At 40.7% G+C, this 26,107-nt stretch overlaps 1 protein-coding gene across 1 annotated transcript in view; it reads right to left on the bottom strand.

Annotated features, from left to right (window-relative positions):
• Nucleotides 1-14,665, bottom strand: part of CAT (catalase) — a 345,988-nt gene extending 331,323 nt beyond the window's left edge. Inside the window, exons 1-5 of the mRNA XM_053720531.1 lie at nt 14,509-14,665; nt 4,396-4,567; nt 2,945-3,055; nt 2,741-2,871; nt 60-164 (exon numbers count right to left, since the gene is read on the bottom strand). Of these exons, the coding sequence (XP_053576506.1) occupies nt 60-164; nt 2,741-2,871; nt 2,945-3,055; nt 4,396-4,567; nt 14,509-14,574 (585 nt within the window). The 5' untranslated portion in view covers nt 14,575-14,665. The remainder of the gene's footprint in view (nt 1-59; nt 165-2,740; nt 2,872-2,944; nt 3,056-4,395; nt 4,568-14,508) is intronic.
• Nucleotides 14,666-26,107: the final 11,442 nt, after the last annotated feature.

Below are 26,107 nucleotides of genomic sequence, written 5' to 3'. Positions count from 1 at the left end.
TCAAAGCCAAGACAATTCCACAGGTGCAGTGATGAGAGTAGAGAAATACAGAATCTCACCTGGTGAAGAGACTCCGGCCTCAGTGCCCAGAAATCCCAGACCATATCCGGGTCCTTCATGTGGGTCTGAGGATTCCTCTTCTGGGAATGGATGAAAGACGGAAACTATAACAAAGAGGTAATATTGGTTACATTGTTACATGGGTGGGACTATTACTTCAGTGAGTTGGGGTCTACCTTTGTGTGAAGTTTGTTAGTGTGATCTACTTATACCTGTGCATAGCATAAGAAAATCTCAGTTTGCAGAAAACTCTCTAATATTCCTGTGCTGAGAGCATTATAACAGTACACTATATGCTTGTGCTGAGAGCAGTTCAACAGTGCAGAATATACTTGTACAAATCACACTTTACATATCTTGTGCTGAGAGCAGTGTAACTGCACTATATACTTGTACAAATCACACTTTACATATTGTGCTGAGAGCAGTGTAACTGCACTATATACTTGTACAAATCACACTTTACATATTGTGCTGAGAGCAGTGTAACTGCACTATATACTTGTACAAATCACACTTTACATATATTGTGCTGAGAGCAGTGTAACTGCACTATATACTTGTACAAATCACACTTTACATATCTTGTGCTGAGAGCAGTGCAACAGTGCACTATATACTTGTACAAATCACACTTTACATATTGTGCTGAGAGCAGTGTAACTGCACTATATACTTGTACAAATCACACTTTACATATTGTGCTGAGAGCAGTGTAACTGCACTATATACTTGTACAAATCACACTTTACATATATTGTGCTGAGAGCAGTGTAACTGCACTATATACTTGTACAAATCACACCTTTACATATCTTGTGCTGAGAGCAGTGTAACTGCACTATATACTTGTACAAATCACACTTTACATATATTGTGCTGAGAGCAGTGTAACTGCACTATATACTTGTACAAATCACACCTTTACATATCTTGTGCTGAGAGCAGTGCAACAGTGCACTATATACTTGTACAAATCACACCTTTACATATCTTGTGCTGAGAGCAGTGCAACAGTGCACTATATACTTGTACAAATCACACTTTACATATTGTGCTGAGAGCAGTGTAACTGCACTATATACTTGTACAAATCACACCTTTACATATCTTGTGCTGAGAGCAGTGCAACAGTACACTATATACTTGTACAAATCACACTTTACATATTCTGCTGAGAGCAGTGTAACTGCACTATATACTTGTACAAATCACACTTTACATATCTTGTGCTGAGAGCAGTGTAACTGCACCATATACTTGTACAAATCACACCTTTACATATCTTGTGCTGAGAGCAGTGCAACAGTGCACTATATACTTGTACAAATCACACTTTACATATCTTGTGCTGAGAGCAGTGTAACTGCACTATATACTTGTACAAATCACACCTTTACATATCTTGTGCTGAGAGCAGTGCAACAGTGCACTATATACTTGTACAAATCACACTTTACATATTGTGCTGAGAGCAGTGTAACTGCACTATATACTTGTACAAATCACACCTTTACATATCTTGTGCTGAGAGCAGTGTAACTGCACTATATACTTGTACAAATCACACCTTTACATATCTTGTGCTGAGAGCAGTGCAACAGTGCACTATATACTTGTACAAATCACACTTTACATATCTTGTGCTGAGAGCAGTGTAACTGCACTATATACTTGTACAAATCACACCTTTACATATCTTGTGCTGAGAGCAGTGCAACAGTGCACTATATACTTGTACAAATCACACTTTACATATTGTGCTGAGAGCAGTGTAACAGTGTAAAATATACTTGTGCAAATCTATTTATACCTGTGCATAGCATAAGAAAATCTCAGTTTGCAGGCAAAACAAATCCTTATTTAAAAAACGCTCTAATATTCTTGTGCTGAGAGCAGTGTAACTGCACAATATACTTTTGCAAACCACACCTTACATATCTTGTGCTGAGAGCATAACAGTACACTATTATACTCGTGCAAACCACACCTGACATATCTTGTGCTGAGAGCATAACAGTACACTATTATACATGTGCAAACCACACCTTACATATTTTGTGATAAAAGCAGTGCAACAGTGCGCTATATACTTGTGTAAATCACAACAAATATGTTGTGCTTAGGTAAGCCAGGCTTATACAATTAAACACAGGGGCACTTTCATTCATTAAAGTTTACATTGCACTGTATTTTTACAAATACTTACCTTTCTCTTGTGCAAAGCTGGATCACTGATCCCCCGTCTGCTGCTTCTGCTGTACTTACACAGCAATGATGAAACCAGCTTCCTTCAATCATGGCACGGCCTCACGAGATGGACGCTCTGGGGGGTGGAAGACATGATTGGAGGAAGCCGGTTTGGTCATTGATGACGTATGTACAGAGGAACTGCGGGCAGGGGATCAGCGATCCGACTTTCCACTAGAGAAAGTTAAGTATTTGTAAAATATGCTGCAATGTAAACTTTCATGAATTAATGTGACCCTGTTTTTAATAGTATTTTTAAAAACCTGGCACTAATTCATGAAAGTTTACATTCACTTTAACCCCTATAACCACATCTGCTTTAGATAAACAGTTGGGGGCTAGAAGCTGGTTATAGTCTGTTAGCAGGCTAATGTCGGACCACACAAGTGATCATTAACTTAACCCTCTACCCATCAGATGGAGTTCTCACCAGCATAGCGTCTCTGATAAAAAAGATGGGGGTGTTGTTTCCAGTTAGGTCCCAGTTACCGTCCTCTGTGTACAGCTTCACAGCAAACCCTCGAGGGTCGCGCACCGTATCAGAAGAGCCGGATTCTCCAGCTGGGGAACAAACAAACAATAAGCCTCTAGCAGAGAAGTAGCAGCTTTATATAAAACAATGGGAGGTACCTACCAACGGTAGAGAAGCGCACGGCTAGCGGAGTCCTCTTCCCAACATACTCAAAAACTTTTGCCTTGCAGTACTTGGTGATGTCATGCGTGACCTCAAGGTAGCCAAAAGCCCCTAGAAAATAAGTGCAATTAAAGGGACAGGAAACCCAAAATGTTTCTTTCATGATTCAGATAGAACATGTGGTTTTGGTAAAGATTTAAACAACTTTCCAATTTACTTCCATTTAATTTGCTTCATTCTCTTGGTATCCTTTGCTGAAGTAGCAGTGCACTACTGGGAACTAGTTAATACTCTGGTTGAGCCAATAACATGAGGCATAAATATGCAGCCACTGATCAGCAGGTCCTTAGTCTACCTAGGTATGCTTTTCAAGAAAGGATACCAAGAGAACAAAAATTAAATAACAGAAGTAAACTGCAAAGTTGTTTAAAATCACTTGCTCAGTCTGAATCATGAAAGAACAAATTTGGGTTTCATGTCCCTTTAACTGGCAAAGTGAGAATTTAAAGGGACACTAAAATCAAAATTAAAAACTTTCATGATTCAGATAGAACAGCAGTTTAAAGAGACTTAATTTACTTCAAATATCAGGTGGTGCGCAATCTTTTTATATGTTCCTACTGAGCATGTGCAAGAGGTCAGAGTGTATATGTATATGAGTCTGTGATTGGCTAATTGCTGTCACATGACAGTTATATACACATACTGAGGTACCAGCCCCTACTGAGCATGTGCAAGAGGTCACAGTGTAGAAGTATAAGTCTGATTGGCTGATGGCTGTCACATGATAGTTATATACACACACGCGCACACAGAGGCACCAGCTCCTACTGAGCATGTGCAAGAGGTCACAGTGTAGAAGTATAAGTCTGATTGGCTGATGGCTGTCACATGATAGTTATATACACACACGCGCACACAGAGGCACCAGCTCCTACTGAGCATGTGCAAGAGGTCACAGTGTATAAGTATAGGAGTCTGATTGGCTGATGGCTGTCACATGATAGTTACACACACGGAGGCACCAGCTCCTACTGAGCATGTGCAAGAGATCACAGTGTATAAGTATATGAGTCTGTAATTAGCGGATGGCTGTCACATCAGACATTTATATGCACACTGAGGCACCAGCTCCTACTGAGCATGTGCAAGATCTGTATATATGAGTCTAATTGGCTGATGGCTGTCACTAGAACCAGGGCTCTGCAATTTGAAGACAATTTAGAAATCTAAAACAATGCTTGCTCATTTACAATTCAGAGAAAGTGCTATTGTATTGCATTTGTATTATGCACGTTTGCAATTCTACTGTATTTAATGATTTGTTAACTATAACAGAACCTGATCTGAAAAGTCAGTTGCAGTAGATCCAGTAATTTTGAATCACGTGATCAAGTGACTAGGTGATTGCATCTCAGCACAGAGATCACAAAACCAATGCATTTAACTACCTGCTCCTTTAGCATGGACGACTCTCTCAGGGATCCGCTCCCGGTCAAAATGGGCCATCTCGTCTGTGAACACCACATCCTGCACAAGCAGTGGCCCCCGGGGGCCGACAGTCAGGAGATTGAGCTTGTCCGACACTGGATTTCCACCCCCTGTGGTCAGAACATCTGGTTTCTAATTGGAGACAGAAAATCCATTGAATGGTAAAGCCCAATGAGCAGACCCAGTGTGTAGCGTAATATCTAGCTCACAAAAACAGAACAGATTATAGCAAATTCCTTTTTCTCTATTGCAAAAGGGTTAAACACAAAACGGCACAAAGTGTATAAATACATTCGCTACTTCTCACTGGCTTACAAGCAGTAATACATCAGTGTACAAAACACTGCAGCCGGTCTAATCGTCAGTTTCCTTTTGGGTGGCATTATTAAGTAGCAGGGTGCGGGCAGGTTAAAGGGAAAGTCAAAATTAAACTTGCATGATTCAGATAGAGCAGGTCATTTTAGGATACTTTTAAATTCACTTCTATTTTCAAATGTGCTTCGTTCTCTTAGTATCTCTTGTTAAAAAATGCATACGCACATATACACTAGTGGGAGTGCCTGCTGCTAATTGGTGCCTGCACACATTTGTCCCTTCAGCAATGGATAACAAGAGAATGAAGACAATTTGATAATAGAATTAAACTGGAAAGTTGTTTAAAATGGTATGTTCTATCTGAATCATAAAAGAACATTTTGGGGTTTACTATCACTTTAATATTGAAACTTTGTTCTGGTATTTATGTTACTTAAAGGGACATGAAACCCAAAATATTTATTTCATGAATCAGAGAATACAGATACAGATCTATATATATCTCTATACATATCTATATCATAGCTATATATCTATCTTACACAACCTTAGCACTTCCTGTAAGGAAACAATGGCCGGTGGCAGAGTCTCCAAACACACTCCAAAGAAATAACTTGCACCCGGTTTCTTCAATAAGGATGTTACCATATTGTGGTGCACTTCACACCCAAAAAGATCCAACGTTTCGGTCCTCCACCTGGGAGGACCAGGTAAGAGGACCGAAATGTTTGATGTTTTTGGGTGTGAAGTGCACCACAATATGTGAATAAAGTGGTAACATCCTTATTGAAGAAACCGGGTGCAAGATATAGATAGATATATAGATATATAGATATATATATATCACTGTTTTGTGCAAAAAGTGCTTTATTGGCACACAAAAATTCAGTAACGTTTCGGGGATCTTACCCCTTCATCAGACTCAGTCAATTTGTCTGATGAAGGGGTGAGATCCCCGAAACGTTACTGAATTTTTGTGTGCCAATAAAGCATTTTTTGCACAAGAACCTAGGTTGTTTGCTGCTCCTGAGCTTACCTAGATATACCTTTCAGCAAAGAATAACAAAAAAAGGAAGCAAATTAAATAGAAGTAAAATGGAAAGCCGTTTTAAATCATGACTAATTATGAGTTTACTGTTACATACATGTATATTTATATCTATATGCTTAACACCTGAGACCTCATATCTTTGAGCCCTTATAACATTTTTGTGGAATTTTTTAAAAATATATTTTTTTAGATGATGTTATGAGTGTAACTGTACTTTGTAGTTTTTTTTTATGTGTTTGTGCAACTTTTTGGTTTGGCGATACAGTTAACCAGAGCTCAGAGGATGCAGTAATTCTAGCATAATTTGCTATTGCGCTCACGTGTTCTTGTTTACTTTCAACTTGTGATACAAGCGCTAAAGCGGACATGCACAAACACTCGGGATTAACCCCCTTTCGTTCACCTGTAACTGTTAGTGCGCCACTCGTAATTTGGCCCAATATCAGGTTCAGCAGCTGAAGAGATCAGTATTGTCAGAACAAAAGTAAAAATTAACCAAAATCCTGTTATGCAAACGCAGTTATGCAAGAGCGCTCTCATTGCTAAGAGTAAACAGATTTATTTCACAAAAATGTTTTTTTCCTAGTTTGGATAAAAGTCAATCCCAGTTTTGCTGCCAGTTGAGTAACGTGACCTTGTAAACGCTACACAGTGTATATCCAAGTGGTCATGGGATCCTATATCTGCCAACACAAGCAACTTTTTCATAAAAACACATTGTCTATAAAAAACAGCCATAACCCTGCCATATAAATCCCAGGAGTCAATAATCCCAGAGATGATAGATGGATAGATAGAGATAGAGGGATAGATATATATATATATATATATATATATCTGTGTGTGTTTGCGTGCATGTGCAAGGTCTGATTCAGTTACAAAAAAAAAAAAAAAAAAAAAACACATTTACTGCACATAAAACTAAATCACAACACACTAAATGATCTGATTCACTCTTGTGTACTAGACGCCATAGGGAGGTGTAATTATCACTAATGCTCCCCACCTAGTGTCACTTAATTAGCTTAATTAGCTTAAAGGATTACTTTCTGTTATAATTTTTAAGCTAAACAACTAACATATTAAAGTTAATAAACATTAATTAAAACCTACTGACCTATATTTTCTCCAAAACAAGGTTTCATAACGTTCTAAAAGTTATATCTTTTATTCGCCGATGATGTCACGTTATCCTGCCCACTATTTTCAGCACTGCATGTTCAAAATACTTAAACCAATAACTTTGTGTTTAAAGCGCCATTTTGAAACCTAGGTATTGTAAACGGATTGGTACAGAGCAAAGGATACCCACGGAGTGGGTTTGGAAAACAATTAAATTTGCAGACAAGATTTCTGATATACGGTAGAGATATGTTAATGCTATTGATAAAAAGCGTATTTGGGATAGTTAGTTAGTAACAGGCATAGAAAATATTTACTTACAGTGGCCCTTTAATCCCAAGCAGGGAAGGCAGCATATTGTATAACCAGCTACTATATGCACTGATGCAGGAGCAGACAAAAAGCAATGACATTAAACAGATATTAGAAATAACAAATACACACAAGCTCCCAAGACTCATCAATGCTCATGCTAGTGTCACATTGTCACTCAGTGTCCCAAGGAGTCCCCTCATCTGCAGTACCCCCTTATTCCCAAGGAGTCCCCTCATCTGCAGTACCCCCTTATTCCCAAGGAGTCCCCTCATCTGCAGTACCCCCTTATTCCCAAGGAGTCCCCTCATCTGCAGTACCCCCTTATTCCCAAGGAGTCCCCCTCATCTGCAGTACCCCCTTATTCCCAAGGAGTCCCCCTCATCTGCAGTACCCCCTTATTCCCAAGGAGTCCCCTCATCTGCAGTACCCCCTTATTCCCAAGGAGTCCCCTCATCTGCAGTACCCACTTATACCTGAGGAGTCCCCCTCAGCTGCAGTACCCCCTTATACCTGAGGAGCCCACCCCCAGCAGCAGTACTGCCTTATTACCAAGGACCCCCATGCTGCAGTATCCCCTTTATCCCTGAGGAGCCCACTAGCTGCAGTACCACCCTAATTTCCAAGTAACGCTCCCAGCAGAACTACCCCCTTATTCCCTAGGAGCCCCCCCAGCGGAAGTACTCCCTTATTCCAGAGGAGCCCCCGGCAGAAGTACCCCCTTATTCTGGAGTAGCCCCCCAAGCTGCAGTACCCCCCTTATTCCTGAGGACCCACCTGAGACTGTCGTCCCCTATTACAGGTATCTCCTCTACATCACTACTGTTATTTCTGTTGACAAAAGCATCTGGTTACATCTAATCCTCAGGCTAACACGGTGCCACCCTCTCTGTATAAGGAGATAAGAAAATAGTAAACACATTCCTGGCTCTAAAGAGTGTTGCCAGTTTCTTACATTTCACATAATCTGACAAAGTGCAGTTCTGAGGAGAATGCCCAAAAACTACCCAGAGAAAGGCAGACACACATTGGGCACTGGGTATCCGGTAGCAAATACCACTCCTCAGGCTTTGGAGACAATGTGAGGGTGTTTCACTAACATAAAAAATAACTGAAGCCTGTGCAACAAGGACCTGATGTGACAGTAAATTGTACAGCCAGCTACATATTGTACGCCTGACAGTAAATTGTACAGCCAGCTACATATTGTACGCCTGACAGTAAATTGTACAGCCAGCTACATATTGTACGCCTGATAGTAAATTGTACAGCCAGCTACATATTGTACGCCTGACAGTAAATTGTACAGCCAGCTACATATTGTACGCCCGACAGTAAATTGTACAGCCAGCTACATATTGTACGCCCGACAGTAAATTGTACAGCCAGCTACATATTGTACGCCTGACAGTAAATTGTACAGCCAGCTACATATTGTACGCCTGACAGTAAATTGTACAGCCAGCTACATATTGTACGCCTGACAGTAAATTGTACAGCCAGCTACATATTGTACGCCTGACAGTAAATTGTACAGCCAGCTACATATTGTACGCCTGACAGTAAATTGTACAGCCAGCTACATATTGTACGCCTGACAGTAAATTGTACAGCCAGCTACATATTGTACGCCTGACAGTAAATTGTACAGCCAGCTACATATTGTACGCCTGACAGTAAATTGTACAGCCAGCTACATATTGTACGCCTGACAGTAAATTGTACAGCCAGCTACATATTGTACGCCTGACAGTAAATTGTACAGCCAGCTACATATTGTACGCCTGACAGTAAATTGTACAGCCAGCTACATATTGTATGCCTGACAGTAATATACAGCCAGCTACATATTGTATGCCTGACAGTAATATACAGCCCGCTACATATTGTACGCCTGACAGTAATATACAGCTAGCTACATATTGTACGCCTGACAGTAAATTGTACAGCCAGCTACATATTGTATGCCTGACAGTAATATACAGCCAGCTACATATTGTATGCCTGACAGTAATATACAGCCAGCTACATATTGTACGCCTGACAGTAATTATACAGCCAGCTACATATTGTATTCCTGACAGTAATATACAGCTAGCTACATATTGTATTCCTGACAGTAATATACAGCTAGCTACATATTGTATGTTTGCAGAGGGGTCAGGCGCACAGTAAACTTGTGTTTGGGGGTAACAAAACGGATATAGATGGTGATTGGATAATACATGTGTATGCCGTTCCTAACTGGCTCATCCCAACGACCTGATAACAAACAGCTCCAGAGTGCAAGTTCAGTTGAGGTCGGGGATTAAAGGGACAAATCTTTCATGGTACAGATAGAGCAGCGATTTTACTTTCTCATTTCCTTCCATAATCAATTTTACGTTGCTCTCTTGGTATTGTGTCAAAACGCAGGGACATATCTGGAGCACTCGATAGCCGCAGTTTTACAAGAGCACTAGATGTCAGCACTATTCCTTGCCATGTACTGCTTGATGCCTACCTAGCTATCTTTTCAACAAAGAATATCATAGGAACGATGCAAATTTCATAATTAAAGTAAAATGGAAGCTGTTTTATAAATGTTATGTTCTGTCTGAATCACAAAATAATTTTTGTGTTTCATATCCCTTTAAGCATATTGCCTACAAGGTACATTCGTGCAACATTAAAATGCTAACAAATTAGAGCATTTTATTTTCACATTAAAATGTCTATTTACCGTTCCAACAGGACACATTCACACAGGCCCCTGCACTGCAGAAGCACATGCGCACGTGTCAGTTACCCATATACACAGAATGTGACAAGACAACATTCAGGAACAGAGTCCAGGAGTCTGAACAAAGAGCAAAGTAAAACACCAAGCGCAGCAGGGACAGGAATTAACCCCTGAGCTACAAGAAACAGACATAGTGCAACAAGGAGTACTTTTTAAACAAAAGCAGTAACACCAGTTTATAATAAGCACATAATAAGCGCTATAATAAGTCTATTAAACAGATCAGGGAAAAGGTAGCACCCACAGATACAGCACCTAAACATGTTTTATAGATGTCACAGACCTTCCAGTGCAGCCAATTAAAACAACTCTGAAACATTACATTTAGATATTTTTGCTTTGCTGTATCTGTAAAAATAAAGCTTTGGGGAATTGGCCTCTTTATAAAGAGAGAGAGGTAAAGATGACTAATGAAACTGTGACAGCAGGTGAAAGTGTGTATTAAATATATATTACCCCAGACTACCTCTCCTTAAAAAGGCATCCAGCAACCTCTGCATCCGCCCCACTCAAAGGGGCATCCAGCAACCTCTGCATCCGCCCCACTCAAAGGGGCATCCAGCAACCTCTGCATCCGCCCCACTCAAAGGGGCATCCAGCAACCTCTGCATCCGCCCCACTCAAAGGGGCATCCAGCAACCTCTGCATCCGCCCCACTCAAAGGGGCATCCAGCAACCTCTGCATCCGCCCCACTCAAAGTGGCATCCAGCAACCTCTGCATCCGCCCCACTCAAAGGGGCATCCAGCAACCTCTGCATCCGCCCCACTCAAAGGGGCATCCAGCAACCTCTGCATCCGCCCCACTCAAAGAGGCATCCAGCAACCTCTGCATCCGCCCCACTCAAAGAGGCATCCAGCAACCTCTGCATCCGCCCCACTCAAAGGGGCATCCAGCAACCTCTGCATCCGCCCCCCCTCAAAAGTGCATCTAGTAACCTCTGCACTCTGCATCCGCGCCCCCCTCAAAAGTGCATCTAGTAACCTCTGCGTCCGCCCCCCCCCCTCAAAAGTGCATCTAGTAACCTCTGCGTCCGCCCCCCCTCAAAAGTGCATCTAGTAACCTCTGCGTCCGCCCCCCCTCAAAAGTGCATCTAGTAACCTCTGCGTCCGCCCCCCCTCAAAAGTGCATCTAGTAACCTCTGCGTCCGCCCCCCCTCAAAAGTGCATCTAGTAACCTCTGCGTCCGCCCCCCCTCAAAAGTGCATCTAGTAACCTCTGCGTCCGCCCCCCCTCAAAAGTGCATCTAGTAACCTCTGCATTCCCCCAGCGCATCAAGCGAGTGCAGTATAAGAAGTGTATAATGAGGTTGTGCAATGTAAGAGAAGCTGTATAAGAATGGGGTGAAATACATGGGGAGTTGTATAATGGGGTAATTTACCTATATGGGAAACTATACATGCACTATATGGGGAGCTGTGCAAAGAGGGGGTGCCCTATATATAGGGAGCTGTACAAGGCAGGTCGCCCTATATAGGGGAGCTGTACAAGGCAGGTCGCCCTATATAGGGGAGCTGTACAAGGCAGGTCGCCCTATATAGGGGAGCTGTACAAGGCAGGTCGCCCTATATAGGGGAGCTGTACAAGGCAGGTCGCCCTATATAGGGGAGCTGTACAAGGCAGGTCGCCCTATATAGGGGAGCTGTACAAGGCAGGTCGCCCTATATAGGGGAGCTGTACAAGGCAGGTCGCCCTATATAGGGGAGCTGTACAAGGCAGGTCGCCCTATATAGGGGAGCTGTACAAGGCAGGTCGCCCTATATAGGGGAGCTGTACAAGGCAGGTCGCCCTATATAGGGGAGCTGTACAAGGCAGGTCGCCCTATATAGGGGAGCTGTACAAGGCAGGTCGCCCTATATAGGGGAGCTGTACAAGGCAGGTCGCCCTATATAGGGGAGCTGTACAAGGCAGGTCGCCCTATATAGGGGAGCTGTACAAGGCAGGTCGCCCTATATAGGGGAGCTGTACAAGGCAGGTCGCCCTATATAGGAGAGCTGTACAAGGCAGGTCGCCCTATATAGGAGAGCTGTACAAGGCAGGTCGCCCTATATAGGAGAGCTGTACAAGGCAGGTCGCCCTATATAGGAGAGCTGTACAAGGCAGGTCGCCCTATATAGGAGAGCTGTACAAGGCAGGTCGCCCTATATAGGAGAGCTGTACAAGGCAGGTCGCCCTATATAGGAGAGCTGTACAAGGCAGGTCGCCCTATATAGGAGAGCTGTACAAGGCAGGTCGCCCTATATAGGAGAGCTGTACAAGGCAGGTCGCCCTATATAGGAGAGTTGCACTATATAGAGAGCTGTATAAAGGCAGGTTGCACTATATAGAGAGCTGTATAAAGGCAGGTTGCACTATATAGAGAGCTGTATAAAGGCAGGTTGCACTATATAGAGAGCTGTATAAAGGCAGGTTGCACTATATAGAGAGCTGTATAAAGGCAGGTTGCACTATATAGAGAGCTGTATAAAGGCAGGTTGCACTATATAGAGAGCTGTATAAAGGCAGGTTGCACTATATATAGAGAACTGTATAAAGGCAGGTTGCACTATATATAGAGAACTGTATAAAGGCAGGTTGCACTATATATAGAGAACTGTATAAAGGCAGGTTGCACTATATATAGAGAACTGTATAAAGGCAGGTTGCACTATATATAGAGTGCTGTATAAAGGCAGGTTGCACTATATATAGAGTGCTGTATAAAGGCAGGTTGCACTATATATAGAGTGCTGTATAAAGGCAGGTTGCACTATATAGAGAGCTGTATAAAGGCAGGTTGCACTATATATAGAGTGCTGTATAAAGGCAGGTTGCACTATATATAGAGTGCTGTATAAAGGCAGGTTGCACTATATAGAGAGCTGTATAAAGGCAGGTTGCACTATGTAGAGAGCTGTATAAAGGCAAATTGCACTATGTAGAGAGCTGTATAAAGGCAAATTGCACTATGTAGAGAGCTGTATAAAGGCAAATTGCACTATGTAGAGAGCTGTATAAAGGCAAATTGCACTATGTAGAGAGCTGTATAAGGCAGGTTGCACTATATAAAAGAGAGCTGTATAAGGCAGGTTGCACTATGTAGAGAGCTGTATAAAGGCAGGTTGCACTATATAAAAGAGCTGTATAAGGCAGGTTGCACTATATAAAAGAGAGCTGTATAAAGGCAGGTTGCACTATATAAAAGAGCTGTATAAAGGCAGGTTGCACGATATGGAGAGCTGTATAAAGGCAGGTTGCACTATATAAAAGAGAGCTGTATAAGGCAGGTTGCACTATGTAGAGAGCTGTATAAGGCAGGTTGCACTATGTAGAGAGCTGTATAAGGCAGGTTGCACTATGTAGAGAGCTGTATAAGGCAGGTTGCACTATATAAAAGAGAGCTGTATAAAGGCAGGTTGCACGATATGGAGAGCTGTATAAAGGCAGGTTGCACTATGTAGAGAGCTGTATAAGGCAGGTTGCACTATGTAGAGAGCTGTATAAGGCAGGTTGCACTATGTAGAGAGCTGTATAAGGCAGGTTGCACTATGTAGAGAGCTGTATAAAGGCAGGTTGCACTATGTAGAGAGCTGTATAAAGGCAGGTTGCACTATGTAGAGAGCTGTATAAGGCAGGTTGCACTATATAAAAGAGCTGTATAAAGGCAGGTTGCACGATATGGAGAGCTGTATAAAGGCAGGTTGCACTATGTAGAGAGCTGTATAAGGCAGGTTGCACTATGTAGAGAGCTGTATAAGGCAGGTTGCACTATGTAGAGAGCTGTATAAGGCAGGTTGCACTATGTAGAGAGCTGTATAAGGCAGGTTGCACTATGTAGAGAGCTGTATAAGGCAGGTTGCACTATATAAAAGAGCTGTATAAAGGCAGGTTGCACGATATGGAGAGCTGTATAAGGCAGGTTGCACTATGTAGAGAGCTGTATAAGGCAGGTTGCACGATATGGAGAGCTGTATAAAGGCAGGTTGCACTATGTAGAGAGCTGTATAAGGCAGGTTGCACTATGTAGAGAGCTGTATAAGGCAGGTTGCACTATGTAGAGAGCTGTATAAGGCAGGTTGCACTATGTAGAGAGCTGTATAAGGCAGGTTGCACTATATAAAAGAGCTGTATAAAGGCAGGTTGCACGATATGGAGAGCTGTATAAGGCAGGTTGCACTATGTAGAGAGCTGTATAAGGCAGGTTGCACTATATAAAAGAGCTGTAAAAAGGCAGGTTGCACTATATAAAAGAGCTGTATAAAGGCAGGTTGCACTATATAAAAGAGCTGTATAAAGGCAGGTTGCACTATATAAAAGAGCTGTATAAAGGCAGGTTGCACGATATGGAGAGCTGTATAAAGGCAGGTTGCACGATATGGAGAGCTGTATAAAGGCAGGTTGCACGATATGGAGAGCTGTATAAAGGCAGGTTGCACGATATGGAGAGCTGTATAAAGGCAGGTTGCACTATAAAGAGAGCGGTATAACGGAGCACACAGTATTTGCACCATCACCTGGTTTCCCCGCTCCTCCTTCCAGTGCTTTAGCTGATCCGCTGCATTATCCCTCTTGTCCGCCATGTTGCCCCTATAGTAGTGTGTTGGCGTCGGACCCCAGGAGAACACAGCCTTATATAAACTCCATGACCCTGCCCGTATGAGGGAGGGACCCAGCACAGTGATTGGTCTAGATGGGATATTGGGCGGGGCTGCTGTCACTCGCTCCTGGTAAACTAACAGTAAAAAAGAAAATATGGGGAAAGGTCGCAGGCGCTGAGACTTGTGGGTAATAGTGACTGTGAGTGACTGATTAATATTAATTGTGTCAGAAGCTTGTATTGCTACAGACGGTCACGGGAGGCAGCAGAAATAGCGGCGCTGAGGGAGAGTAGATAGTCATAGCTGGGGCGGAGGGAGAGTAGAGAGTGTGAGCCTGAGGGACAGTCAGGGCCGTTTCTTGAGAATCTGGCTCCCAGGGCAAAATTACAAAATGCGCCCCCCTCACAGATTCTAAAGTCCCCCTCCTAGACCTTGCATTGCATGTCACTCTGTTATTTAAAGGTCAGCTCCAAAGCAGCAGTTCACTACTGGGACCACCTAGCTGAACACATCTGGTGAGCAAATGACAAGAGACAAAATGCGTGTTGCGGACAACCACCAGTTAGCTCCTAGTACAGTGTAGTGCATTGCTGATGCTAAGGATATGTACATATGCTTTTCAACAATGGATACCAAGAGAGCACGAATAATAGAATTGTCTTAACATTTTTTGGTATATCCTGAATTATGAAAGTTTAATTTTGACTTTCCTATCCATTTAAATATGTCCTTTTTCTACTACAATGTTTTCTACAAATATATTGATATTATCTAAAAATCTTTATATCTTTTACTAATTGCCATTATATTTATACTTTTCTCATAGCTATGCATATTTATTTGTTTAATGCATATCATTCCCTTTAAATTCTTATGCAAAATGTATCTACAAAGCTTCCAATAGGCTTTAAAGTTGAACTTTGCAAAAAAATCATCAGGTAAGATTTCCTAAAGCAGGGGTCGCCAACCTTTCGGACCTCAGCGACCACTCACGATTTTTAATCCCGTGGACCACTAACATTAATTTCTTTAAAAAGGTACAAGGTATACTGTACATAACTAGTAGTATAACCATAGCTAAGTTTATATTATGTACATATTTACACATTTTTAAGAATTATTTTTTGGAATTAACTAACTGAATGACAGAACTGAGAGAATACTTCCAAATGACAGATGAAGGGTGAGTGACAACTTTTGAGCTGGAAACAAAGGCAGAAAGTGGGAAAAAAAGAATTGTGTTTAAAAGGACCACAAGACTTCAAAGTTACCTCCCCAGTTAGAAATTATTCAAAACTACTTATGATCATGGACAGACATTGGAGTCATAGATTAAGTTTATATCAGAAAGCTCTCAATATGAACGTGAGCTAACCACGACTGATGTTACTGGCAATTACTTTAATACTGGTGGGACATGGCTAATCTACTGGATGGCAATTACTGGAATTCAGGTGGAATAGCTTTGTGCATGGGAAAATGATTAGAATGAAAAATATTTCATATTTAATAATAAAAAAAGAAGATGGGGGGGGGGAGACAAGCAGTGATGTAATTCCATCTGAAGGAATTAGGAAAACTATTACAAAGACCACAGATAAAGGGAAGAAAATAAATGAAATAAGATCATTTTTTTTTAAAGTTTTTCTTTTTTTTTTTATACTTTAATTCTACTATTTTAAGCCAAGACTATACCAACCTCTGCTGGCTTTAGAATGGAAGCATCTTCCTCTGAGCAGCGCGCCGGGCGGGAGGAGTTAAAATACAATCTAGCTACGCAAATTGCACAGTACTATGCCACGTGCAGATGGAGATTGTAATTTAACTCTTCCTCTGTCGGTTTTCACTGATCTCCAGCCAGGTAGCGTAGGGAGTTACGGCGCGACACCATCAGAGGAGATTAATTCCTGCTTGATGGTGTCAAGGACCACCAACATCTTTTCACGGACCACTGGTTGGCGACCGCTGTTCTAAAGGATTGCAATATGCCACTGGGTGTATTTGTAATGTATTTAGGGGTCTATTACAATTATTTAGAAAAGTTATAACTTTTTTTTTTTTTACAAAATTCACTATTAAAGTCTACGAGATTTTTGCACAAAAATAATTTGATAAAGAACTGTAATAGCTGTTTATTTTTTTAAATATACTATACACACAGGCAGTAATAGACAGCGACATGCGCTCACAGACAGTAACAGACAGCGACATGCGCTCACAGACAGTAATAGACAGAGACATGCACTTACAGGCAGTAATAGACAGAGACATGCACACACAGACACTAATAGACAGAGAAATGCACACACAGACACTAATAGACAGAGAAATGCACACACAGACACTAATAGACAGAGAAATGCACACACAGACACTAATATACAGAGAAATGCACACACAGACACTAATAGACAGAGAAATGCACACACAGACACTAATAGACAGAAATGCACACACAGACACTAATAGACAGAGAAATGCACACACAGACACTAATAGACAGAGAAATGCACACACAGACACTAATATACAGAGAAATGCACACACAGACACTAATAGACAGAGATATGCACTCACAGACAGTAACAGACAGCGACATGCGCTCACAGACAGTAATAGACAGAGACATGCACTTACAGGCAGTAATAGACAGACATGCACACACAGACACTAATAGACAGAGAAATGCACACACAGACACTAATAGACAGAGAAATGCACACACAGACACTAATAGACAGAGATATGCACTCACAGACAGTAACAGACAGCGACATGCGCTCACAGACAGTAATAGACAGAGACATGCACTTACAGGCAGTAATAGACAGAGATATGCACACAAGTCAAGTCAAGAATACTTTTTTTTTTTTATAATCAAAGTTTTTTATTAAGGTATTTAGCACGACAATAACCACATAGAAACATGAATATAAGTTACTCCAGAATAAACATGTCTGGTAACAAAAGTAGATCATGACAACATTCTTATATTAAGTATAACAAACTGCATTATTACCATACACATTGCAAAGATTGCATTGATACCTTATATTTTAATTTTTTTTTATAAAGTGTTACTGTAGTACCTTTTTAAATTACTGCCTTTTAGCATGATATTTTAACCTGGCATACATAGAAAACTTATCTTGGTTGAGAAAAACAATTTTCCCTGAGAGGTACTGTATATGATATTAATTGTACTATTAGTATGTATGAAATAAAGTTAATACCAAAATGGCGGGTTAATACCGCATAAGAAATTCACCAAACTGGGTGAATACAAAAATAAGTATGAATAGGATTAAAACAATACAATATCATAGAATACACATTATGAGCAAAATAACTGAACATGGAGCAAATTTATTACATTTGAGACTGCGTTCACCATCTGCAGAGAATTGTCTAGAGGGGAACACAGTTTGTAGAGATACCCCATAGTTACCCTAAGAGGTCAATAAATAATTTGCAAACTAATACAGATGTCTATTTGCAGATATAATAATAAATCAGGGCTATATTACTTATTACTAAAAGTTGCTCCAGTATATTTAGGGTATCTTGAATATCATACAAAAAGAACTAGTATTCGTTTCTGCTAGGATCTACCAATCCTCACTCTCCCTCGTCGGCTGAGGGAGAAGGAGGAAATATGTTGTCGTATGCAGAGAGGGGGAGATAATAGAGTGCAGAAGTGTCATATTACAATTAAGAACTCCCACTAACTATAGGAGAGAATATGTATGATAGCCCATTAGTAAGTTGATTATGCAGACCATGAGACATGACACCCCTTTAAACCATTGTATCTTACAGAAAAATATAGAAAATTGCATACAATAGTACAACATATAACATAATATCCTAAAAAACGTAAGGAGTATCTCCTCGAATGGTTGTTGGAACTAAACAATCAAATATATAGCAAGTTTACAACAGTAGATATGTACTGGCTATCAGTATCTGCACGAGAATACCTCAAAAGAGAGCATGAGTTTGGTTTGATCTTCTAAAACAATAGCAATACTCTCGAAAATAATTGTCCTCATTTTCTCAGGGATACACTTAAGCTATGCAATATTTAAATGGTAGTCACCTAACCAAAACTAGTGCAGGTGTACATAATATCTCTACCAGCGTCTGCAGGAATGTAGCATCTGTGTAAGAATTAAATCAGGAAGTGTCCTTTCGTATGTTAAAAGTACATGTCCTATTAGTATTATGCTTGGTGTATGGCTAGAGTGGTGCTTTACGTTGTAGGAGGGCTAGATTAATGTAACTTTATAACCTCCTCCTAAAGGTGAGAGAGTAGGTTGTGAGCTTGTATAAATGCCCTGAGTTTATAAAGGCGCATATGTGTACTTCCAAACTCTTGGGTATGTGGTGGGGCCCAGTAATGAGATTGCATTACATATCTGCTGAAGGAAGCCCCTATATGATAAGTGATTATGATTGGCAGATGTATTCCACTGGGCCTGTGAAGATGTTACATGTAGTCTGTTAGTGTCATACCAGCTATTGAGTTAGTGTAGCATACAGTTAATACAAGTGAGAGAAATAAATATTCTCAAAGTTGCTTACATGGCATAGGTATTTCAAAAATTCCACTTCATAGTAAATTATCAGAGAGAGACCGTATGTCACTCCAAGTGGAAATTACCAAAAGTTATAGAGAATCAGCCTATGCCAGCTTTAATATAGGAGATCTGGTAAATGAGATCGATTCTCATACATAGAGTGGATCACATAGTTCCGTGTACAAAGTTCAGGAACAACAACCTGGTGAGCCTGGAATACTGTATCAAGGTACCAATCAGAAGCGAGTCCACCAGCCCGAATTTCAGTACCCTTCATGAGGTTGGAGGTCCCCTTGGCGTGTGCAGAGCTGGCCTGCCGTGACAAACCACAGAAGCGTACAGGAGCGACCACATCGCACCTGAACTGGACTCAAGACACTGATCAAAGGGCTCAGCGATCCAACATGTCAGCAACCTCTCTGGATCGATTGCCTGCTGTGCAGTGAGTTCCCCGATATCCCACTGGGGCTCGGTCACATCTCCCATGAGTGGGACCAGGTACTGGAAGGAGATCTCTCACATGCCTTCAGTTCCGCATAGCCAGACAAAACTGCCCTCTTGGGAATGAGTATGCATGGGTGCTTATCTCTCTCCTGCCCAATGAGTTTGATAACCGCTTCCTCTTTAGGTTCCAGCATAACTGATTTTGTGCATGTGTGGCATATTAGCAATTGAAGACTGTCGAAATTCTGACACATTTTTGCTCCAAAGCCCTTAATGAATCTCATATTGATTTATGAGCGTCCTGCATGTTCAGTAGTATAATAAGTAATCCCAGTGTCAAGTCAAGAATTCTTTATTAGCATGACATTATTACATGTGTTGCCAAAGTAATATGTTACAATAAAACAGATCAATAACAATTTATAAAGTAGGAGTATAGTGGGTAAATATGATAGTTCATATAATCTGATTGGGGTTCTGGTCATGTGACAGTCTGCTACATATCTTGCTACTATCCTTGTAGCTTTGTTGTTTTCTCCTAAGAGTACACATAGCCTTTCTTGTTCCGACATCTGTGGGAAGTCTTGTTATTTCTTTCAATATTTTTGGGAAGTATTTATCCATTAAGAGTTTGTATCTTGTACAGTACAAGAGGAAGTGCGCTTCAGTCTCTATGTCCCCACTGTCACACTGTGCACATTGTCTGGCTGCCCTGGGTCTCCATTTTGTCTGATATCTGCCAGTCTCTATTTCCAGCTGGTGGTCAGACACAGGCATTAATAGACAGAGACATACACACACACACAGGCAGAGACAGAGACATGTACTCACAGAAAGTAATAGATAAAGACATTCACACACAGACAGTAATAGACAGAGACATGCACACAGACAGTAATAGACAGAGAAATGCACACACAGGCAGGGGCAGATAGGCACACACACACACACACTCAGGCAGTAATAGCAGACACAAGCACTCACATGTGAGTTTGTGAAAACTTGCCATTGTCCTAATGGAGTAAATGACACATACAAACACCCATCACTATTAAGCATTTGTAAACAATAAGTAAATTTAAAAAAAATAAAAAAAGGCATAATGTCAAAAAGATTAATTTTGTTATTCAACAGTCCTTAAAGGGCCACTGTAAGTAAATATTTTCTATGCCTGTTATTAACTAACTACCCCAAATACGCTTTTTATCAATAGCATTTCATTAACATATCTCTAACGTATATCAGAAATCTTGTCTGCAAATTTAATTGTTTTCCAAACCCACTCCATGGGTATCCTTTGCTCTGTACCAATCCGTTTACAATACCTAGGTTTCAAAATGGCGCTTTAAACACAATTTCATTGGTTTAAGTATTTTGAACACACAGTGCTGAAAATAGTGGGCAGGATAACGTGACATCATTGGGGAATAAAAGATATAACTTTTATAACGTTATGAAACTTCATTTTAGAGAAAATATAGGTCAGTAGGTTTTAATTAATGTTTATTAACTTCAATATGTTAGTTGTTTGGCTTAAAAATTATAACAGAAAGTAATCCTTTAACAGAAAACCTGTTCCTCAGTATGTGGAAACCCAATTTTTATAAGCACCTTTTTTAATTAGCTCATTAAATCAAAAAAATATGTACATATCATTATGTAAAGACCATGAATAATTTGTCATATGCATAAATCATCACCTCTTTAGTGACACAGATCAGTGAGATAGGAGACTGCTTTCCTCAGGGTGATTCCTCTCCTTTTTACTTGCAGTTTTAGCTGGTCTTAACATGTCCCCTTTGTGATCTTGTTGCTCCATTAGTATGTTTGATATCCAATGCAGCTAATTAACATAACAGCTTCCTTTCAAATATATATATTTAATGTATATGCTTGTGATCTGTGTATTTTAACCTTTGCTATACCAGTAGTTTATCAAGCAAGCACTGCCACTTTAATACAATCAAAAAAAGTGCTCCCCACTGCTCCCTAATGGACCACGAGCCACTGCGCGGTCTGCCCGCCCCTAGAAACGGCCCCTGCAAACAGTAGATAGTGTGGGGCTGAGGGAGAGTAGAGAGTTTGGGGTAGAGGGAGAGTAGAGAGTGTGAGGCTGAGGGAGTCAGGGAGAGTAGAGAGTGTGGGGTTGAGAGAGAGTAGAGAGTGTGGGGCTGAGGGAGAGTAGAGAGTGTGGGGTAGATGTAGAGTAGAGAGTTTGAGGCTGAGGGAGAGTAGAGAGTGTGGGGTTGAGGGAGAGTAGAGTGGGGTTGAGGGAGAGTGGAGAGATTACTGACAGCCCGTATAGAGGGTGGGGGCTATGGGAGTGGATAGGGGGCTAAGGGTTGTGTATACTAACAAGGGGAAACTATACAATGTATCAGCACTTTGAACGGTTTAGGGACACACTGTACTCAGGGGACACAGCTGTTAAATAATAAATAACCAATCAGAGAATAGAAACACATCTAGTTTGTGCAGACACAGAAACTTATATTTCTTTTTCACAACGGGATGGGAGAAAAACAGGACATGGATTGATATCAGCTAATCCCAAACTAACACAGGGACTTCAGCGCTCTGTATTAGATAATTAGCGCCAGAACTTAAACTAATTCAAATGAATCCTTATAAGTCACAAAACACAGGTGCCCAGCACTAGCTGGCTTGTCCTTAGAGGCGAGTCACAGCCAAGACTATTGCACCAAACCCCTCTACCTGTATATACTAGTAGCACTCTACCTCTATATACTAGTAGCCCTCTACCTCTATATACTAGTAGCCCTCTACCTCTATATACTAGTAGCCCTCTACCTCTATATACAAGTAGCCCTCTACCTCTATATACTAGTAGCCCTCTACCTCTATATACTAGTAGCCCTCTACATCTATATACTAGTAGCCATGTGTTTAGGAAACTTTTTATTTAGGAAATGATATTCCTTTTTATTTAGGATATCTTTGTTGAGACCTTCTAATAGGTACAATTCCAATCTGTTTTTAAATTTATTAACCGGGTTTGTTGACAATTTAAAATAAGTCTGAGTGTCATCCAATTGTCTATAGCACTCATTTACATACAGGTAGATTACGAGTTTTGAGCGCTATAGGGATTTTAACGACCGCCACAAATGCTGCGTTATTTCACTTCCCTATGGCGCTGGTATTACAAGTTTTAAAAAAGCAGGCTTGTGCAGGCGAAATGGTGGCGTTGAGCTCCATACTGCACCCAAATACAAGCGCTGCTTTGACGTGCTTGTGCATGATTTCCCCATAGACATCAAAGGGGAGAGCCGGCAAAAAAAAGCCTAACACCTGCGATGAGCCGGCAAAAAAAAAAGCCTAACACCTGCGATCGCGGAAAGAAAAGCTCCGTAACGCAGCCCCATTGATGTCTATGGGAAAATAAAAAGTCACGTTTAAACCGAACACCCTAACATAATCCCCATGTCTAAACACCCCTAATCTGCTGCCCCCAACATCGCCAACGCCTGCGTACAGTTATTAACAGGGATAGGCACGGACCAAGCCTGTGGTGGACATTATCCAAAATACAAACCTTAGTGAAGGACACCAATGTCTACATTTAGCTACCAATCAGCAAGCGCTACCCAGGTCTGAACCAAAGATGGGCCAGCTACTAAGCTTACATTCCTGCTTTTTCAAATAAAGATACCAAGAGAATGAAGAGAAATTGATAAATAGGAGTAAATTAGAAAGTTGCTTAAAACTGCATGCTTGTCTAAATCTTAAAGAAAACAAATTGGGTTTAGTATCCCTTTAATGGAATAAAAATTTCCATCAATCTAAATGGATTATACATTTTATTGTGTATGGTGCAAGAAAGGCTAACGAAGGAAATATCACAATTTTGTTGGATTTAGGGTATAAAGAATACATTAACAATAATTGTCATAGAATGCTGGCCTCTTTGTGACCTGTTAGTTTGTGAAACCACACAAGTTTCTTAAATTTCATTATTATTAAATCTAATTATTAACTCATATAAATATGTAAACATAAAACCAGGATTTAAAAAAAAAAAACGTATAGTAGTAGTTTTTAAATCAGACTATGGGGCTGATTTAACATAGTCTGGCGGACATTATACACTGTAGCGTATCATGTCTGACAGCATACGGTGTCCGCATTCAGCATTGCACAAACAGTTCTAGTGAAAATTACAAAATCGTATTGAGTATAATGGCTATTCTCTTCAATTGAAGAAATTAAAATTGGAATAAATTTATAACAACTGAGGTAAACTAGAGATGTGCAAAAACAGGACACAAGTTAAAATTACCACTATGGCTTCCTTATAATTAATCTCTAGAATATCTCAGGTTGGTGCCTGTTAAAGTGCACTGCTTTTTTATGCTTCACCTTTGCATATAAAGAAAAGCTCCAGGGACACAGTGCAACGGCAGCTTGCTTCTTGAATCTTCTGATAATAGTAGCCCCAATCCCGCAAAACATGTCGCCGCGTGTGTCAAGGAGGAGTCAGGACAAGCATTCATCTGTCCTACTCCTCCGGGGTCCCTCCCTGCTACAAAACGAGCGGCGGACACTGCAAGGGCCAGTCACGGACACCAGTGTCCGTTCACAGACACCTTTCCTATCCCTGGTTATTAACCCCTAATCTGCCGCCCCCCAACATCGCCGCCACCTAAATAATGTTATTAACCCCTAATCTTCCGCTCCCGATGTCGCCGACACTATACTAAAGTTATTAACCCCTAAACCTCTGGCCACCCACATCACTACCACTAAATAAATCCATTAACCCCTAAATCTTACCCTAACGTAACCCTAAACCTAACCCTAACACCCACTAACTTTAACATAATAAAAATATAGCTAAATTAAATTTACAATTATTAACTAAACCTATTAACCCCTAAACCGCCAGCCCCCACATCGCAACAAGCTAAATTAAACTATATTAACCCCTAAACCTAACCCTAACTTTAACAGAATTAAAACACAGCTAAACTAAAGTTACAATTATTAACTAAATAATAACTATTTTAAAATAAATACAAACTTACCTGTAAAAAAATACATAAGCTAGCTACAATATAACTAATAGTAACATTGTAGCTAGCTTAGGTTTTATTTTTATTTCACAGGTAAGTTTGTATTTAGTTATAGTATTTATTTACTATTTACTAACTACTTAGTTAAAATAAATACAAACTTACCTGTGAAATAAAACCTAACCTGCCTTACACTAAAACCTAACATTACAAAAAATATAAACACTAAAATTACTAAAAATAAAAATAACTATATTACATACAAAAAAAACACTAAATTACAAAAAATAAGAAACAAATGATCAAAAATAAAAATAATTATACCTAATCTAATAGCCCTATCAAAATAAAAAAGCCCCCCCCAAAATAAAAAAACCCTAGCCTACAATAAACTACCAATGGCCCTTAAAAGGGCCTTTTGTGGGGCATTGCCCCAAAGAAATCAGCTCTTTTACCAGTAAAAAAAATACAAACACCCCCCAACAGTAAAACCCTCCACCCAACCAAACAACTCCCACAAATAAAAAAACCTATCTAAAATAACCTAAGCTCCCCATTGCCCTGAAAAGGGCATTTGTATGAGCATTGCCCTTAAAAGGGCATTTAGCTCTTTTATCTGCCAAGACCCTAATCTAAAAATAAAACCCTCAAAAAACCTTTAAATCAACCTAACACTAACCCCTGACGATCCACTTACAGTTATTGTAGTCCCGCTTGAAGGATCCATCCAGCCGGCTAGAAGCCTTTATCCGGGCGGCAAGAAGTCTACATCCAGACGGCATCTTCTATCTTCATCCATCCGGCCCGGATCGGGTCCATCCTAAAGACATCCGGCGCAGAGCATCCTCTTCATACGGTCACCACCGTAAAATGGAACTTCAATGCAAGTGACATCATCCAAGATGGCGTCCCTTGCATTCCTATTGGCTGAAATGTCAATCAGCCAATAGGTTTTTAGCAGCCAATAGGAATGCAAGGGACGCCATCTTGGATGACGTCACTTGCATTGAATTTCCAGTTTACGGCGGCGACCACGCCGGATGTCTTCATGATGGACCCTCTCCACGCCGGATGGATGAAAATAGAAGATGCTGTCTGGATGAAGACTTCTTGCTAACTGGATGAGGACTTCTCCGGATGGATGAAGATGGAATAGGTCGTCCGGATGAAGACTTCTTGCCGGCTGGATGGATCCTTCAAGCAGGACTTCAATAAGTGTAAGTGGATCGTCGGGGGTTAGTGTTAGGTTTATTTAAGGGTTTCTTGGGTGGCTTTTATTTTTAGATTAGGGTCTGGGCAGGTAAAATGGCTAAATGCCCTTTTAAGGGCAATGCCCATACAAATGACATTTTCAGGGCAATGGTCATCTTAGTTTTATTTAGATAGGTTTTTTTATTTGGGGGGGTTGGTTGGTTGGGTGGTGGGTTTTACTGTTGGGGGGTGTTTGTATTTATTTTT

This window comes from Bombina bombina, chromosome 7 (assembly GCF_027579735.1).
Source record: "Bombina bombina isolate aBomBom1 chromosome 7, aBomBom1.pri, whole genome shotgun sequence".
NCBI lineage: Eukaryota > Metazoa > Chordata > Amphibia > Anura > Bombinatoridae > Bombina > Bombina bombina.
The sequence above is the reverse complement of the archived record's forward strand: the minus strand, read 5'-3'. Positions and strand labels throughout refer to the sequence as shown.